General features: G+C 47.3%; 1 protein-coding gene across 2 annotated transcripts; it reads left to right on the top strand.

The window, feature by feature from the left end:
- Positions 1-4,534: 4,534 nt before the first annotated feature.
- On the top strand, positions 4,535-17,869 carry LOC108145170 (flocculation protein FLO11). 2 transcript variants are annotated; one of them, XM_017270401.2, is made up of 6 exons: positions 4,535-4,911; positions 8,759-8,816; positions 11,383-14,825; positions 15,984-16,169; positions 16,233-16,513; positions 16,565-17,869. In XM_017270401.2, the coding sequence occupies exons 3-6, from the start codon at positions 11,394-11,396 to the stop codon at positions 17,376-17,378; spliced, it is 4,713 nt and encodes a 1,570-aa protein (XP_017125890.1). In that variant the 5' UTR covers positions 4,535-4,911; positions 8,759-8,816; positions 11,383-11,393; the 3' UTR covers positions 17,379-17,869. The 2 variants fall into 2 exon arrangements, with proteins under 2 accessions (XP_017125890.1, XP_017125891.1); XM_017270402.2 differs by lacking the exon at positions 8,759-8,816.
- The last annotated feature ends 1 nt before the right edge of the window (position 17,870 follows it).

Raw genomic sequence — 17,870 nt, 5'->3', positions numbered from 1 at the left:
AAGTATACGCAGCGGTGGGCCAAGCTCATTAGCCAGACATTATAACATTTCTCCGCAGCGGTTGAGCTCGTACTCGTACTCATACCGCTGTCGTTGCTACTAATTTCCATGTCAAACAGACAGACAGCGAAATTTCACTCATAGTCAACAGCGCACCCACAAAACAGCTTGCACTTGAAGGCGGGTGAAATAATTCACATTGAGATTGAATATTATTTGCCCGCAACATTGCATTTATAGCGAACATTACAGTGCGTTGCAGGAGTTTAGGAGTTTTTCGATTATTATTAGTCTAATTTTGAGATCTAAGATAACGTTGTAATGTTTCATTGGCCATAATCTTAATAAAGTAAATGTAACTACATTCAGTTATAAGGTCTAAAATCAATAAAAAATATACATTTTATTTTCTGTATCCTGTCATTGGTAAAATACCAGTTTTGATAAAATGCAGTATCTCAGGTAAAGTACTGTTTAATTTTAAATTTTAGTTTCGAACCACATATCCTTAAACATTTTTTTATTTAGCATAATGTTGAAGAACGCATATTTGTAAGATATAGCCGAACATATTGGAAGGTTTTTAAATGTTTTTATTATTGCAAGCAGCACAACAAACACAGTTATACAAAATTTGTACACTGAATTGGTGATCAATAGTAGAAAGCTGAGTAGTAGCACTTGAAACTGCTTTCAAAAAATAATATTGGTATCATTTATCTTTCTTGTCATAGTTTTTGTCGTGCAGTTTCCACTTTACTCTTGATATATATTCTTGTACTGTATTTAAGTCACTTTTACTGCCACGAATCGCACTGTATCGCCTGGATCTGGTTTCTTGACCCGCCCTGAACTCGCTGCACGCAATTTGATGAATGAGACAGGTCGAAACTATATATCTGCATGCCAGAGCGTAGATCCGTGACTCACAGAGGAACACATTACAATTTGCCAACCATCGGTTGTGACATCGTGAGCGACTAGTGGCATTTTCGGTCAGCCTGTCTTCGATTTCGTTTCCGGCCAGCACGTAATTGAAATTACATTAAGCCAGAAATTTTGGCAGTGAAATTGCGTTCGATAATCACTTTCATGGGATTTAATTGTTTCCCTGTGCTCCAGCACTGGACTTTCGCTCTCCACCGACCGACCGCTCTGCTCTCGATCACACATTCGGACCTACATTAACATGCCAACTGAAGAGACCACTCCAAAACGATATGAAAATGAAAAACTATCCACACACACACACACACACACATACGCCCAACACGGAAAATTGAAATGCAGTCGGAGTCACTGCAGCGAGTTTGGGAAAGGAAAGTGAAATTATCATCCCCCCGCTACCATTTCCCCAACTCAACCCAACTCAACTCAGTTCAACTCAATTCGTTTCAATTTATTTTCGATTTCATTCGGTTTTTGAATCGTTTCTAAGGTTCGCGCTTTTTAATACGCCGCATGCATAATTATTATGTGTACATACATAACATATGTACGTATCTCTTCACTTAGTCGCCTTTTGCCGACACCCTGGCCTATAGTTTCGATACGGCGCAGTGAAATTGAAAATCATTTTTGAAAGTGGTAAAATTATTCGCTGCCCGACAAAACACACATTCCATGTGACCGTTTAAAGCGAATGTTTTTTTTTGTCGTAATTTTTCATCGCGATGTTGTTTTTGTTTTGGATATATTTTCCATCTGTTTTGTTTTTTTGTTTTTTGGTCACCGTATTACAAAATTTTAATCGCAGTCGGCAGAGTGAACCAAAAGAAATGGAGTTAAGGAAAGTGAAATGCGGAGAGTGGATGCTCTTTGGCTTGGTTGGCAGGTAATTGAAACATTAAATGGATCTTTGAAAGGGTTAATAGTTGTAGAGATTTCCCATAAAGTAAAGTTTATGTTTGCATCGATAAAAGCAGCAATAAAAGTTTGAACATGTTTCCTATACATATTTAATGGACACACTCTAATAGGAACAGGAAAAATACTTAACAGCATGCACCAAATTAGCTAATTAAAACCCCATTGTTCGGGCCGATCTCCTGCTGTCTTCACCCACTGCCCGGCAGAGTTGGCTCTGGCTCGAACACCTTGCCCATCTCGCCATCAGCGGCATCAACGTAAAAACCAACCAAAACAGCTCGAGCGGTAGATAAATGTTTGGCTAACCCAAATCCACACACAAGGAAGGAAACTAGTGAGGCGCTCCAAGCAAAAGTCGGCTCGAGAGGCTCTCCGCCGGCAATCCAGTTTAGATTTCGACCACATTTTGACCAATGCACTGGTGCAGCGGGAGCAGGAAGCGTTTTCTGGCCAAAAGCACCAGCAGCAGAGCCAGCATTTTGGACATCACCCGAGGGAGGGGGAAGTGGGGCAGCGGCAAAAAGTTGTCTTACTTTCGTGAGCCTAAATGCATTGGCTCTCGATGCGTCGACGCATCGACATCCCAGCTCTCTCCTGCGGCCACTGGATTGCATAAGCGTTGCTTATGTCTTCTTGTCACTGTTGCATCAGCCACTTGAATATCGCCTCCTGGCCCAATGATTCTACAGCTAATTAAGCCGAATTATGCCAGAAAAACATGCCCAATTAAGTTGATCTATTTGGTTGCTGTGGGAACCATTGGACTCGATTTATATGCAAATCTCGCCACTCTTTTCCGCATACGTCGTGGAAAATGCGCAAAGAGCCTGGGAAAAGTCATTCATAAGCAGGGCCGAAGGTCGCGATCTGTTTGCTACCTTTGCCATTTGGCTTCGCCTTGGGCGTGTGAGCCACCTCAGCTAGACACCTGTGAAAAGGTCACCGCTAATTGCTCTCGACCGCTGGCCGGCAATCGATTGCAATTGCGATTGCGATTGATTCTCGTACTCTGGGGCGAGTGAAAGTGCTTTGTTCTAGTGGAAATACCAGTCGGCGGAAGCTCGAGGCGGTCACAGTTGAATGATCTCCGAAAGACTGCGTCACATAACTCAGGCCGCGAGATGGAAACCTTCCTCGTACGTCACCGCGAATGGCACATAACTCACGCCCACCTGGGGCGGCAGGTGAGACAGGTGGGCGCAGGCGTTATGACAAGTTGACTGATTGGATTTGCGGCGAGGCTGCGTTGCTGCGATGCTGCTCCTGTCAATGCACTCGTACACTCGCCAATTGCCACAGGAAAATTGAAAACGCCATGCGAAGGAAAAGCGAACAGATCGTCTCTTGTGTGGATTACCCAATGCATAATGGGTATGCTAATTAACTCAATTTCCACGATCCATAAACGTCTCACTTAGACAATTGTTTGCTTAGCGGAAACTGTGCGGCTGCCGCTATGAGAATGTTTTAATTGCCCGCCAAAGAAGCTGAAAAAGACCTCTTTTTAAGGCCAATTCTTGCCGGCCACGAAATATTTGGCAACAAAGTTGGCACACAGAAAGAAAAAATTTACTGGTCTTGCACAACAGATTAGAAACATATATTCTACAAAGAATTGGACGTTACAATGTTAAATATTGAATTTAAATTGCGAAATTTAAAATGTTTCGATAGCTTGCTAAGCAAGGAACGAAAACAACATTAATGTTACGCTAATTATGGCAAATATCTGAATCATATATTTAAGCTTATAGCATATAATAGCATAGCATATAGCATTGCCATCTTATTATGACAAATATCTGAACCATATATTTAAGCTTATAGCACCAGGTTTGGCACTCATTTTAATTATGGTTTTTAATAAGTTTGTAACTAATTTGTAACAAATCCTAAAAGGTCAACCGAAAAAAATGGTTTCTACGCCATTTAATTGGTAAATATCAATCGGTTTATAGGTTTCCTAACAAACCAACCGAAAATACGAGGAAACACATAACAAAAAACCAAAACAAACGATTCAATTAAACTCATAATGGAATTTGTGTAACAACAAAACGACCTTGGCTGCAGAGCAAAGCCTAAAAAGCCAATTAAAAGCTAGATGCATGGCACTGACTCAGAATTATGGAATTGTTGTATTGTGTTGTGTGGTGTGGTGTTGTGTTGCTGTTATGTCTGCTGAATAGTCGTATCGATATATATCAGCGAGGGGTGTAACACGATTCATGGGACCCACACTCAGTCGGATCGATTTTCCCAGCAAAAACTTGTCGCCAGCAGATTGCGAAAAAACTGGAACAGCATCGCCGCAACTAATGCTAAGACATGTTAGCATTTATGGCCGACTTGATTTGCATTTAGTGCATTCTTGTGGACACTCCCCCTCGTAGTGTGGCACCCCCTCACCTGCTGATTTCAATTAGCCACAACAAATCATTGGAGGATCTTTACGGCTAGGAGCTGTGCGCCTGCAACAAGTCTTTTGATGGCTCAAAAGCTGTATGAAGCCACTTTGGCTTAAGACCGCTGCGGTTGCGCCGACGTCGACGTCTGCGTCTGCGTCGACTGCAGCTGCGGCTAGTCTGCCGACGGCGACGTCGACGGAGGCAGTTGGATGAAAACCACGAGCGAACCACTCTTACTTACTTTGGGCCGCGACGCTTTTCATTTCTTCAGTCTGTTAACGGCACGCCAACGATGCAGACGCGGCTAGAAACCAGCTCCGGCTAACTGTTAATACAAGCTAGTAGTAACTTGATCTGCCAGTGTAACACTCATACGTATCGAGCATACGCACAGTGGTACCAGCGACATTTGATTTTTGTCTTTTGCCGATAGTGCGTGCGACTTCCTGCCGTTTCAAGTGGATTCGTTCAAAGTGAAATTTTAAAGAAATCAAAAGTTGTATGCTAAATTAGAAAGAAAAGTAAAGCTGGGCAAATTAAGGTCTTAATTGAATTAAGCCAAGTGAAAGAGAAACATCAGCGGCTGTCCAGGAAGACGAAGAAGAAGAAGCAGCAGCAGCAGCAGGGGAGAGCGGTAAGTGGGGTTTTTATTTGCTTGTTGCCAAAAAAGGCGAATAGAAATTTAAACTCTCCACTCAACTAACCACACACACTCAACGCATTTGGCTGTCTTGGCAATTTTGCTGTTTATTTTTTCATGCTCTAATTATTTGGAAATTTCATTTTGTTTCTGCCCACCGACACTCGTTAACTGGCATGCAATTTGTTTGCCCAAAGACCGATGGTCCATCCATCCATCCATCCATCCATCTATCCGTCCGTCTAACCGAACAAACAGCCATGAGCCATCCATCCTCTAGAGAGTCACGTTGAGTCAAGCTTTATGGGCAGACTTCCTCATTAAAAGATAAGGTGGCCACCGGCCAGACCCCTGACCAAAAGAAACTGGTCCATGGGTATTCTTTGGGTTCGTTGGTTTTCCATCGCCGACGCCACTTCATTAACCCAATTTTCACCTGGAGAAACTCTTGGTTTCGTACAAGAAAAATCTTGTTTATCGGGCCCATTTACATACGCGACTTTCTGCCCTGGGCCAAACATTTCTTTTCCCTAATCTCCGATCTGGCCTCCGATCTTAACGGAACTAATGTGTGCACTTATTCGTTTGTTTGTCTCTTCAACGCGAAGCCAAACAAAATAGAGGGAAAAATAAATTACCACGCATTTGTCGCTTCTTTTTTGTGCGATATTTCTATTTTATTTATTTTTATGCGAACATTTTTATATGCGAGCGGACAGCGTTTTCGAAATTAAATACTTTCTAATTACAATAAACGCAGGCGATGGCCGCCGGCCGGCCAATTGCCTGTCCCACGTCCATCTGTGTCCACATCGTAGCCTTTGGCAGCGGACTGAAATCACGTAGCCGCCGCATCGGCCAATGCCAGCCAATGCTAGCCAATGCCAGCCAATGAAGGAGGGAAGGCTGCGGCGAGGGCGGGGAAAACAAAACCCGCGAAAGTGTCAAGAAAATATAATACCGCTCAGGTTCACTTTTTCTTTATTGTCATGTCTTAATGTGGCGCCTGATGTGTTTATTTGCCACTGCCTCCTCCCCTCCCCCTCCCCCTCCCCCTCCCCCCGAATGAAAGTGAAACGTGCGAATTGCTTTGCGTAGCTGCAGAAGCTTCCAGCGCTCAGCACGTGCCCAGCGATCCCACCCGTGTGGTCGTCGTCTTTCGCGGCTTTCAATTACTCAACCGCCAAACGCTCAATTTGTCAAGCGTTGAGCCCGGTATTACGACTTTCCCAGCGGGCCAAACAAAAGACTTAGGACCCAAACTTGGCTTTGTCCGCTGGAATGTGTTGCAGAACCTAATGGTCGCTGGCTGTGGTTTTAATGAGTTGTTAAATTGAGAAACTAATGCAGCTAGGCCATTAAAATTTAAATGATCAATAGTTAAACTGATATTGGTTATACAATAGATTAATTAGGGTTAGATCATCCATGGAGCTGTATCTTGTCTTGAACTATACACCTAATAAGTAGTAAAAAATCAAAAACCATTGCCAGTAAACTTAAATTATATTTTAATACTTTATAAATCTTAAATGGTTTAGCTATAAGTTTTCAATGAAAGTCTAAAATACAAGTGTATGAAACTTATTGGATTATACATTCAGTCTGACTAATGATTGCTTTGAACTTTATTGGCTATGAATAAAATAATATATGAATAATAACAAATTTGTCATGAAACGTTAAATAGTAACTTTTAAATGCCGACATGATTTTCATTTAATATCTACGTTTGTTTTAATGTTTACAAGTTGTGTATATTAAGATGCTTGTAATGAACAAAATAATTTAAAACAAAATGACTTAGTATGTTGGTTATAAATCACACGCTAATTCGTTAAACTGCGTGTAAAATATAAGTTACTATGAATATGCAACACCAGATGACTAATTTTGTAATCCAATTGGATCCAATCTATTTGATGCAAAGATTAATATCGTTTATGCCCAGCGGTCTTTCAAAATAATAATTATCCAGCACTTGTGACACGCACTGAATTCTAAATGTAAGTAATTGCTATGCATTCAGCAATATCAGATACAAAGTGCACTTAAGCCGAGCCAAGAAATCAATTCAAATGGCTTCCAAAGTTTTGCTTGGTCCGCTTGATCCAAGTCGTGATCTGCAGTTGCCAGAGGTCCCCCCTCCCCCTTCGTTCACCCACCCCCCCTGTGTGAAGCCCACACAGTTGATTAGTCAGCACCCGGCTGCCATTTGGGGCTTTTTGCTCCGTTTTGTCTCTGTGTTTTCCTTCTAAACCCCGCCAAGTTGAAGTGTCTTGGCCTACTGAATTTTTTCTCACACTCTTGTCTTGGTCACGGATGTGGATTGATTGCTAATGTTCATCTGGGCATATATCTGCGGCAGGCGGCAGTCAGCTTATGTGGATACCGCTTATGTGGCGTTGCACAAGTCTACTCTGCTCTGGCCTGGTCTGGTCTGGTCTGGGCCAGAATGAGCCCCGCTTTGAGACATGGCCAACCAGTACGAGTACTGTTACTGCTGGCTGTTTATATTTTTTTTTTTTTCGAGCCACTCTTGCTTTCTTCAGCTGCTCCAGTTGGCTGCTGCTTTGTTTTGTCAGCGCTTGCTTTATGGTTTTTCATATATATATATATGTATATACTTACTATATATATATGGGGTAGGTAGCTAAAGTACTGCTCTGTTGCAATTGTCACATTGTTTTGGGCCAGTTATCTGCGGCTCAGTGGCGACGCGGCCTGTGGCAAGAGTTTTCGCAATTAGCTTGGCCCATCATTTGCGCAATTCGATTTGCGATGAGCGGGGTGATAAGCGTTTCAGCCATCAGCCATCAGCCATCAAACTGTGAATTCCGCTCGTCAAATGGAATTACGGAGCAGCGTATCCGGTTTGTAGTGAATTGCGTAAACTTCGCTCCCCCGCATGCCAAATATTGCGGAGAAATGCTTTCGCTTTCAAATGCTCAAGCATAAATTCTTGGCATTACGCAAGCCAAGGCCCGCGGCGTTGTTTTGGTTTGCTGAACAGGTGCCACCTCCGCCTGAACCTCTGCCGCCAACTAACCACTTACCTCATTTGGAAAGCAGCGAGAAATGAAAGTTTTTGTTTTTTTTTTCTCTGCGTTGCGTGAAATTTACATTTCGTTTAATAATTTCGAACATTTCTTCGGGGTCGCTGTGGCATAAAATCTGAGGAATTAGTTGAACAGCAAATGAGTGAGTGATTTTCCGACTGTTTTCCTTCTGGTATTGGCGCTCTTTCCGGCAGGCTAGCCAAGAGCTTGTAATAGCCATAGCCACGCCCCCTGAATGGCAGACGGCAGACGGAAAAGTGCATTTCATTGTCGCTTTCGTTTTTTTTGGTTTTTTCGTTTTATCGTTTGGCGACGAGTTCATTGGCAGCGCATAATTTATGAGTTTGTTAGCCCAGCAGCAGATCCTCGTTAACCCAACCGCTAATTGGCCGTTACTATAGCACTGAAAGATGCCGGATTTCGGCAACAGTCGATACTTAATGCTTAACAATTGGCAAACAGTATTTGGTATCCCGCCTTGGCACAGTTTCGGGCGTATTGCCAATAGTGAGTCACTTGGGTCACGCACATTCTTGGGCTTCTGCGCTCCAATAAGCCAAAAAAAACAAAACTAGGAGTAGGTGTGTGGCCAGCCGAGCGTGACCGCTGCAGCCTCCAGATGCAATTAAAGCCAGAGGGCTCTAGAAACCGAGATGGCTAAAAGTATCTGCAGGTGGCATTACCACATCTCGAGAGCCCAGTTATCCAGCTATGCATACATCTTGTAATCCCTTTTAATTACCCGCCAACTAATGCCACATTGTTTGGGTCTGCCTTTTCAGTTACCGCGACGATCTTTGGGCCAAGTTAGTTAGCTGTCGACTGCTGCCGCTGTTTATGGTGAGTGTGAGTGTGAGCGTACAATGGAGCGACCTTGCGGGATTACGGGGTGTGGTGGGTGTGTGTGGGTGTGGGCACAGGTAATCTAATTAGATCGCACCCAAATGATCAGCAAACCGATGAAACAATGTCAATGCCAGTCAGCCAAAAGGCGGATCTCAGCCGAACTGTCTAAGCGGCTTAGGTCTTGGCCTGCTTACATCCGGCTCTATAATTTTTGGCCAGCTACCAGCGCAATTAATCCGCAAGATACACGCCCCCGTCAGCGAGGAAAGTCCGAAAGTCCGATGCTCCGAAATGAAAGGGAAATGGCCAGTTACCTGGAGCGGCCCAGACATCCGAGGGCATTGTCGCTTCTGTCACATTTCACTTTCAGTTCAAGTGCAGCCAGACCCCTTTGAACAAAAAAAAAAAAAAAAAAAAAACCACTGAGGTGTAACGATGGGCTGGCGGAGCTGTGTTTGCTTTGCTGGGCCTTTTGATAACTGGTTGGCGAAGAAGTGGTCCGAAATATTGACCGCAAGTCAGACTAATTTCTATTATTTACCCGCCATCCCGCTCTGGCTGCAGCCAGTTGATTGTTAATAGTTAATAGCACAGTGAACTTTCTTCTTTCACTGTGCCACCGCCACCTGTAGACAGTGCCCACCCGACTTGCTGCACCGCTGCAAGTTCCGTTTTTCGCTGTTACGATATTTCGCATTATTTCGTACTGTTTTCGTTGTGCGGACTTTTGCTTTTGCTTTCGTTTAACCCATTTAATGCGGCATCCGTTCGGGGGGGCATGTGTGCGATTAATTCAGTGGAAAAGTGAAAACGAAAGTGCCCGCCGATCTGCAGTTGTGTGCTCACTTGGCCACTGGTCAGTGGTGGTCAGTGGTCAGCGATCAGGTTTGGTCGGTTGGCAGCCTCACTTTCGTTTTCATATTCATATGGCGAATCTTCTGGCACTTAGCTCAAAAAAAAAAAAAAAAAAAACAAAAACAAAAACAAAAAAAAATGCAGAAGGCTGATGATGCAATTAGCATCTGAGTCGTATGCAAAACCGTTTCGCAATGAGGAAATCTGTCGCCGATGCCGATCATTGATCGCGGTTCATGGATCATGGCTACCCAATGGTGCATTACCACAGCCAAAGCCACAACCAAAGCCACTACTACCATTTCGCCTTAAGTATTGCAATTTCTCGCATTGGCCAAATGAAAACAAGCGCACAATTATGGCCACTTGGCTGGCAGTTATGGCCCGCTCGCCGACCAGTTGCACCGACAGTTACACTTGCCACACCAGCGGCCAACTTGCCAGATGCCGAGCAGAGACCAAGACTCACCAATTATCTCTTGATTTACGGCACAGCCCAGCCAGCGAAACGGGGAGAAACCTTTCACTTGCCCCCACTGCCAAGCGATCGTGAAAATGGAAATGCAAATGCAAATCCAATTCAAGAATCCAACGCCCAGCGACCTTGGCAGCGGGTTGGCCAATCGAACGGGCACTCTGGGAATGGGAAAACAAAGATCTCATTGCGAATTCAGTGACTTAGCTCTGCGACTTTGCATTCGACTGGGTGTGTAATTACATGGGACAATTAGTTACCGGTTCTGGGTGATCCGGTTTCGAGTTTTTGGCATTATAGTTTTTGCCTTTTTTCTGGCATTAAACCCGCCTTTTGTGACCTTTCGCCGAAGTTGTTAGATCTGCCTTAAAAAGCAACCTGTAATTCATTAATGTTTTGGTTACTAGCATTGTGAAATTTTTATAATTTCATCCGAGTTACTTTATTACAAATTGGCATAGATACAGACAAACAATGGGTTAGCTCCTGTACTTGGGCTGTATCGAATATTGACATTTAAAGAATGTTTTGTATTTATTTGATTTTGTCTAAAGCTAATAATTCAAAATGTATTCAAATTAAAGCATTGTTAAAATAATGTTTTTTTTTTTCAATTGGAACAATCACTTAATGTTATAGTGAAATGAGCTTAGTTGATAAAGTATTTAAAGTAGTTAACAAACTTTTCAAAATTTACATTTTGGCTTTGAGCCCAGTTGCAGTGCCTTATGCTGACGTGAAATTTACCTCCAGAAGGTGGAGTCTACTTAGTCTTCTTGGGCAATCGCTATTGAGAAGATTAATGGCAAGGTGGTTGGGATGGTTTGCTGGTGTGTCTTTCACTGAATGGCTTTGTTTCTTCATAAACTGTTGAAACGGAGAGGGATCTCCTCCTCTCCGATCTCCTTATTTGTAGTAAAGGTATGGGCCCCTCCAATAAGATGAAGTGTCTTGTTCTGAAGTCTCTGTAGTATCTACACATGGGACTTTGCCCCAGTGGTGACTGTACATCCAGATAGACTTTGCAATGGCTTTTCAAAACAGCACTTAATAGGGATGCAGCTTGGATTTGGATATAACTAACTTGCAGATCAGCCTCTTAAGTAAATAATATTTATAATAAATTTAATCAAATGCTGATCTTATCTTAAGGTTTAGTTCTTTCAAATAAATAGTTATGTAATTTTATTCAAACCCCTTTCCTTTCCTTTCCTTTCCTTTCCTTTCCAGGCACTTCAGCTATGAAGCGGGGCATGCAACTCACCGCCGCCTGGCTGTGCCTCTTGGCCACGGCAAGTGTGGCCCAAAGCCAGGAGTCCTCCGCCAAATGGTCGCGGCAACTGGAGAACGTGGCCACCGCCGACACGGATTCACTGGACTGGGTGCCCCTCGCGCAGCCCCTGGACGGCAGCAAGGACCGGACGGGCAATGGACGCGTGCTGACCTACTCGCAGACCTTCCCGCCCAGCGCCCGCTTCGGGGATCTGAGCAAGACGGGCTCCCAGTTCGACTATCCCTTCCAGTTCCAGCGGTATCCCAATGGGGCGGGTCAGGCGCTGCCCCTTCGCCAGGCTCCACCTCCACCGCCGCCTCCGCCGGCCACGCTGAAGGGATCGGGATCGGGAGTGGGAGTGGGCCAGGAGCCCACCTCGCAGTCCTTCTTCAAGTTCGAGATGCCCTTCCACGGCAATGGTGACGGGCAGGCTCAGGCGCCGCCCACTCTGCAGACGGGCTACCAAATCCAGCACACCTTCGGAGCAGGAGCTGGTGGCTTCCCCGCACCCTCCTCCATCTTCAGTCCGCCCTCTCTCTTCGGGCAACAGCAGGCGCAACCCTTCGGAGCCGACTTCCACTCGCTGGGCTCCCAGAAGCCGCTGGCTCAGGCCCTGAACAAGCCACTGCATCAGCAGAACTACATCCAGGACATCCTGCCGCCCAAGAGCCTGGGCAAACCACTGCCCACTCAGCCCTCGCTGCAGAGTGTTACGCCGCAGGTCTTTCCCGTGGATCCCGAGCCGGACACCCTCTTCGGATCGAACAAGGCAGCTCCTTCGGCTGCGCCGTCTTCCTCTCGCGACCAAGATGTCCAGTTGCTCTACGTGCCCTATGACACCCTGTACAACCAGCAGCGCCAGCAAACGGGATCAGGAACGAACTCCAACTTCGAGGTGAATAAGTTCAATGTGAATCCGGGCCTGCCGGCGGTCAATCCCTACCAGATCAACCAGTTCTACACCCAGGATCCCAGTGTGGGCAGTGATTTCTTTAGTTCGGGAACCACTACCAGACCAAGTACCACCACCAGTCAGCCCCAGAGCATCTTCCAGAGCTTCGGACAGCCCCAGCCCCAACCCCAGCAGACGCAGTTCACCACTGTGAAGCCCAAGCCGAAGGCCCACCAGCCTCCACTGGCCATGTTCCTGCTGCGTTCCAGCTCTCGACCCTCGCAGTCGGATGTGGTGACTGCTTTGAGGAGTGCCCACAGCATCTCCGTAATCGATGCGCCCACCAAGCAGACCCCGGAGATCTTCGTCGGACCCGCCGGCATGCCCATTCCCGATGGCTACGTCAAGTTCGACCTGCCCTATCTCTCGCAACTTAACTCCAATCGCGATCTCAGCGATGTGTCCTTCTTTGTGGCGCCTCTGAGCTACCGCACACCCAACGGCTTCAACAAGATCCTGCTGCCGGAGCCCCATGTGGGTTCCATTGTGGTCAACAGGGCCAAGGACATCGGCAGTGGCCAGCAATTGGCACCCGCTGTGCGTCCCCAACGTCCTCAATATGCCGCCGTGAGCAGCACCCGCAATCCTTTCGAGAGCACCACTCAGTCGCAGTTGCAGTTGCAGTCGCAGTCGCAGGGACAGGGTCAAGTTCCGGAGCGAGGCAACAAGTTCAGCTACTACTATGTGCAGGATGGCATCCAGGAGGTGAGCTCGCCCAAGGTGCCCGCCAAGCAGGAGCGGCACAAGAAGAAGCGCCCCCAGAGCGTCCAGGTGCAGCAGCCACTCTACCGTCCAGCGCCAACCAAAGCCCAAGCGCACAGTCAGAACCCCTTCGATAGCCTCAACCAGATTGGCGGCGACGACTTCTTCAAGACGCTGGGCAGCAAGCCCACCACCAGCTCCACCTCCAGTACGTCCACCAGCACGACCACAACCACGTCCACCACGTCGACGACGGCTGCTCCCCAATCGCTGTTCACCTACAGCACGCGTCCGCAGATCGAGTTCCCCGGCTCCAGTGGCCAGCTGTATCCCCAGTTTGTCCAGGAGCCCGTGCAGGAGCCACTGCCCCGACTGACCACCCGACCACCAACCGCCTCCACGGCCGAGGAGGAGCACCGCATGAAGCAGTACTTCCGTGAGCAGAACGCATTCCGCCAGCGGCCCCACACCACCAGTCCTCCTCCCTTCGAATACAGCCCCAGTACGGCGGACTATGAGGTCCCGCTGCCCACCACCACCACCCAGAGGATTAAGACCAAGCACCGGGTCAACCTGTATACGCCCGCTGCCGTTCCGGTGACCACTTCGGACGTGGGCTACAACAGTGTGGTGGAGCAGCAGGCGCCGCCGAACCATCGACCCAGCTACAACCAAGTTCAGAACGAAATACTGGACAACAGCAATGTGGAATACGAACCGAATCCCTACCATGTGCCCTCGGAGCTGCCCCCTCTGACGCCCGACATTCCCGGACTGGTCAACAATCTGCAGGAGAAGGACAAGCTGCAGCCACCCATCCCGACCATCCCTCAGGCTCAAGTCGAACCGGAAGCGGAAACGCGTCCCACCAGGCGCCCTGTGCTGCGCACTCGCAAGCCGGCGGTGACCAAGGTCACCTCCTCGGTGTCCTACTCGGAGTCCGAGTCCAGCGGCAAGCTGCCCACGCACCGGATCAGGAGGCCCTACAGCAGCCGCGGTACGACTGCGCCGGACGCCTCCGTCGGCAGCGGTGGCGATGGTGGCGAGGAGTCCGCCGTGACCCCCACCCGCCGACCCACCAGTGCACGGAATCCGCTCATCCGCAATCCCAACCGCATCCGCTACAGGCCCACGACCGAGGAGCGGCAAACGCTGAAGACGAAGCCCCGGAAGGGATCGAAGAACGGCCGACCGAACGAGGACCAGGACATCGACTACCAGCGGGATGTGCTCAAGCAGAACTATCCGGTGTTCAAGGCGCCGTCCAGGCGGCCAACCAGTCCCACGGCCATCCCGAGCTCGTACGACGTGCAGGCCACCACCGAGGGACCCGCCTCCGAGTCGCAGCAGGTGTACACGGTGACGCCAAGCAACAGCATCGATGGCCCGCCCAGCGAGCAGAGCGGATTCCCATCCAACCTGCTGGAACCCATGCAGATTGCCCAGCACTATCAGGAGTTCTCCAAGGACAACTACGGACCGGGCTACTTCCCCAACCAGGAGGACCTCAATCCCACGGAGGCCATCGTCCGCAACGAGGTGAGCCCGGTGTACACCACGCTGGCCACCACAACGCCATCGACCACCACGACCACCACAACCACCACAACCACTGAGGCGCCATTGACCACCACCACGACAACGCGTCGGTCGCCTTTTGTGAGGAGGAACTACCCGCGACTGCGGACGACCACGACGACGGAGACACCGGTGACCTCCACCACGCCCTCGGAGGAGAGGCCCTCGGTAAGATTGAATCTTCGTCTTAGTCTGCCCAACTCAAATTCGTTTCATACAAATCGAAGTTTAAAACTTAAGGTCATGGTTGATTTAAAACTTCTATAACACAACGTTTTTGACCACTTTCATCAGACTTACACTCCCTAGGGAGTGAATGCGACTATGATAACACTAGTTAGTTCCTTTTGCACGTCAACTCAAACTCATCAGCTATCGTTGGGTATAACAGCTGAACGTCGAAGTTCAAGTTATTCAAGCAAAAACACCAATTAACGAGGTAAAAATGTCGTGATGATCGAAATTTTAACAAACAAAATCAATTTTGTGCCGAAAAGGGATTACAATTTCGACTATATAAATAGAGTTGGAAAATGTTCCCATTCAGTCAGTCAGGTGCTTAAATGTTTCGCCTACACAGTAAACTCTACTGTTGCTCATGAGTGAGTGAAACAAATAGTTGTTCACAATGAGTGAACTGAACATGTTCACAATTTTTGATCTTTTTTGCTCATTTGTTCGCCTGTTCAGTTGTTCAGTTACTCACTTGATTATTTGCTCACTTGTTCAGTTGTTCAGTTACTCACTTGTTCAATTGCTCAGTATTCAGTTAAGCAGTTGCTTAAAGATCTTTATTTCCTCAATTGTTTTATTTGCTCTCTAGGTATTTCCTTATATTACTTAAATAAATATGTATATGTTCTCAAATAATTCGACATTTGGCATTGTACTGATTTTATAATCTCTGATAAGAGTGATGTTAACAATAAAACCAAACAAATTGTCAGCAAGTGAAACTTGTGACCAATCTTAATCAAATAAACAACTAAATTACTGAGCAAATCAAAAACTGGACAAATGAGCAACTGAACAACTAAATAAGTGAGCAACTAAAAAAGTGATTGAACTAAGTGAGTGAGTTTGTTCACTCAATGAAAAGTGAGCAACTGAACTTGATCACACAACACTAGTAGCCAGATGGACTGTTAAATCATTTATATTTTTTTTAAAGCTATCTGCTTTTCGATATAGACTAATTTCGAATGTAACAACATAGATAATTAGTTTTCTGATTCGGATGGCATTGGTTTTTAATGACCTGTATATGAGTACATGAATCGATGTTTAGATAGACTCATAGCACATTTTTTTAACTTATTCCTAAAGATCCGTTCTCGACTGCCACCCCGTCGAGTGGTGAAGGTGCGTCAACGACAGCGTCGTCCCACGCATCCCGCCTCCTCATCAACAGTGGCGCCCGAGGAGGAATCGGAGCCCGTCACCCAGAAGCCAAGTCTGCGTAAGCTGAGCCGTTACAACAATCAGGAGCCCAAGGAAAAGGAGGCAACAGGGGTACTTATATATATATATATTCTTAAACATGTTAACCTTTTCTAATATGAACCCTATCTATAGTCACCCATCACCCAGCGTCGTCGGTACAAGCAACCCTTCCAACTGGAGGGTCAGGAGTCGCAGTGGTCGCCATCGTCGGAAACGGCCAACAGCAATGCCAACTCGAACAGCTTCAAGCCGCTGAGTCCCAAGTACAAGACAGAGACGCACAACTTCGAGAGCGAGCCGGAGATTGTGACCGCAGGCCCAACCAATCAGCCGGAGACCTACGAGATCAATGTGGCTGCAGATCTTGGTGGATCAGCCGTCCAGCGCACCACCATCATGGCGCCCAATCTGAAGTAAGAACTTAATAATCTTTCAAGAGCTTTGTACTGATTAGTGTCTTGTAGGCCAGAGAAATCCTTTGCCGAGCTGCTGGAGGAAGTGATGGGCAAGGCGCCGGAGGAGTCGACCACTGAGTCCACCAGCAGTTCTCTAAGTCGCCTCAGCAGACGTGGCAAGTGGCAAAAGAAGAATCGTGGCAGCTCGGATAACGCCGAGAACTTCGAGACGGCCGAATCCCAGAACCTTGGACCTCAGCTTTACAATGCTCTTCAAGCCCAAAGCGAAAAGGAGGAGCTGACCAAGACCACTACTCCGCTGACACCCGCCACCGAGGCTCAGACGGAAACGTTGGCGCTGACCACCACAGTAGCATCACCCACCACGCCCGAGGAGTACGAGGTGACCACCGCCCGTGACGTCGAGGAGGCCACCATCACCTCCACCCTGCCCGTGAGCGAGGAGAGCGCCACGCGTCGCATGGACACGGCAGCGGATGTGGACGACCTGGAGGTGCAGCCCAGCATCTTCTCCGAGGTGAAGAAGCAGCTGCACGACCTCTTTGCCGTCGAGGAGAGCGAGGACGAGGCGGTGACCGCCGCTCTGGCTGCCGTGGGCAAGCGTCGCCAGGAGTACACGAGCATCCGGCGCACCAGTCCGTCCACGCCCTCGGAAAAAACCACTCTGGCGCCAGCGGATGAGGTCACCACCACTGAGGCCACCATTGCGGAGAGCAAAAAGGACAGCTTCCACAAGGACCTGATGGAGCACGTGGTGTACGCCACCTCCACGTCGACCAAAGTCACCTCCGAGACGGAGATCTGCTACCGCGGACGCTGCATCCGCTCCGAGGACCTGCCCGCCAACCACAAACTGCACTGAGCACCCTCCTGCGGCAGCGGAAGGTGAAGAGATTCGTCATGTACATAGGGGCAGAGGGGATACGGATGGGGTTCAAGGGTCCAGGACGATGGAGGGTGGATGGGACAGCTCTTCCGGCTGCTATGGCCCGAAAGGCAAAACCGTATCCACTTGTAATTACCTAGCTTTAACTACAAATATGTTAAGGATAAGCAACTTGGATCCTGGAGTTCCAGGAATCTTAAAAAAAAAAATTTAAATAAGATAAAATTGTACTCCATAAGAACAGTAAGAAAAATTCTATTAGAGAACTTCACCCACATTGAGCATCCCTGATATTCCCATTTAGAGCAATTAGTTGATAGGTCTTAGAGTTAGCATTACGTCAGGATACCACATAGCCAGCATATAAGTCTTGTACCATATGTACATCGTTGTGTACTAACAATACAAATGCAAATACAAATACGAATACAAATACAAATACCAATAAAAACGAAACGAAAAATCCAC

The sequence above is a fragment of the Drosophila elegans genome, unplaced genomic scaffold (genome assembly GCF_018152505.1).
Source record: "Drosophila elegans isolate 14027-0461.03 unplaced genomic scaffold, ASM1815250v1 contig_133, whole genome shotgun sequence".
Lineage (NCBI taxonomy): Eukaryota > Metazoa > Arthropoda > Insecta > Diptera > Drosophilidae > Drosophila > Drosophila elegans.
Note: the sequence above shows the minus strand (reverse complement) of the source record. Positions and strands in the feature narration are given on the sequence as shown.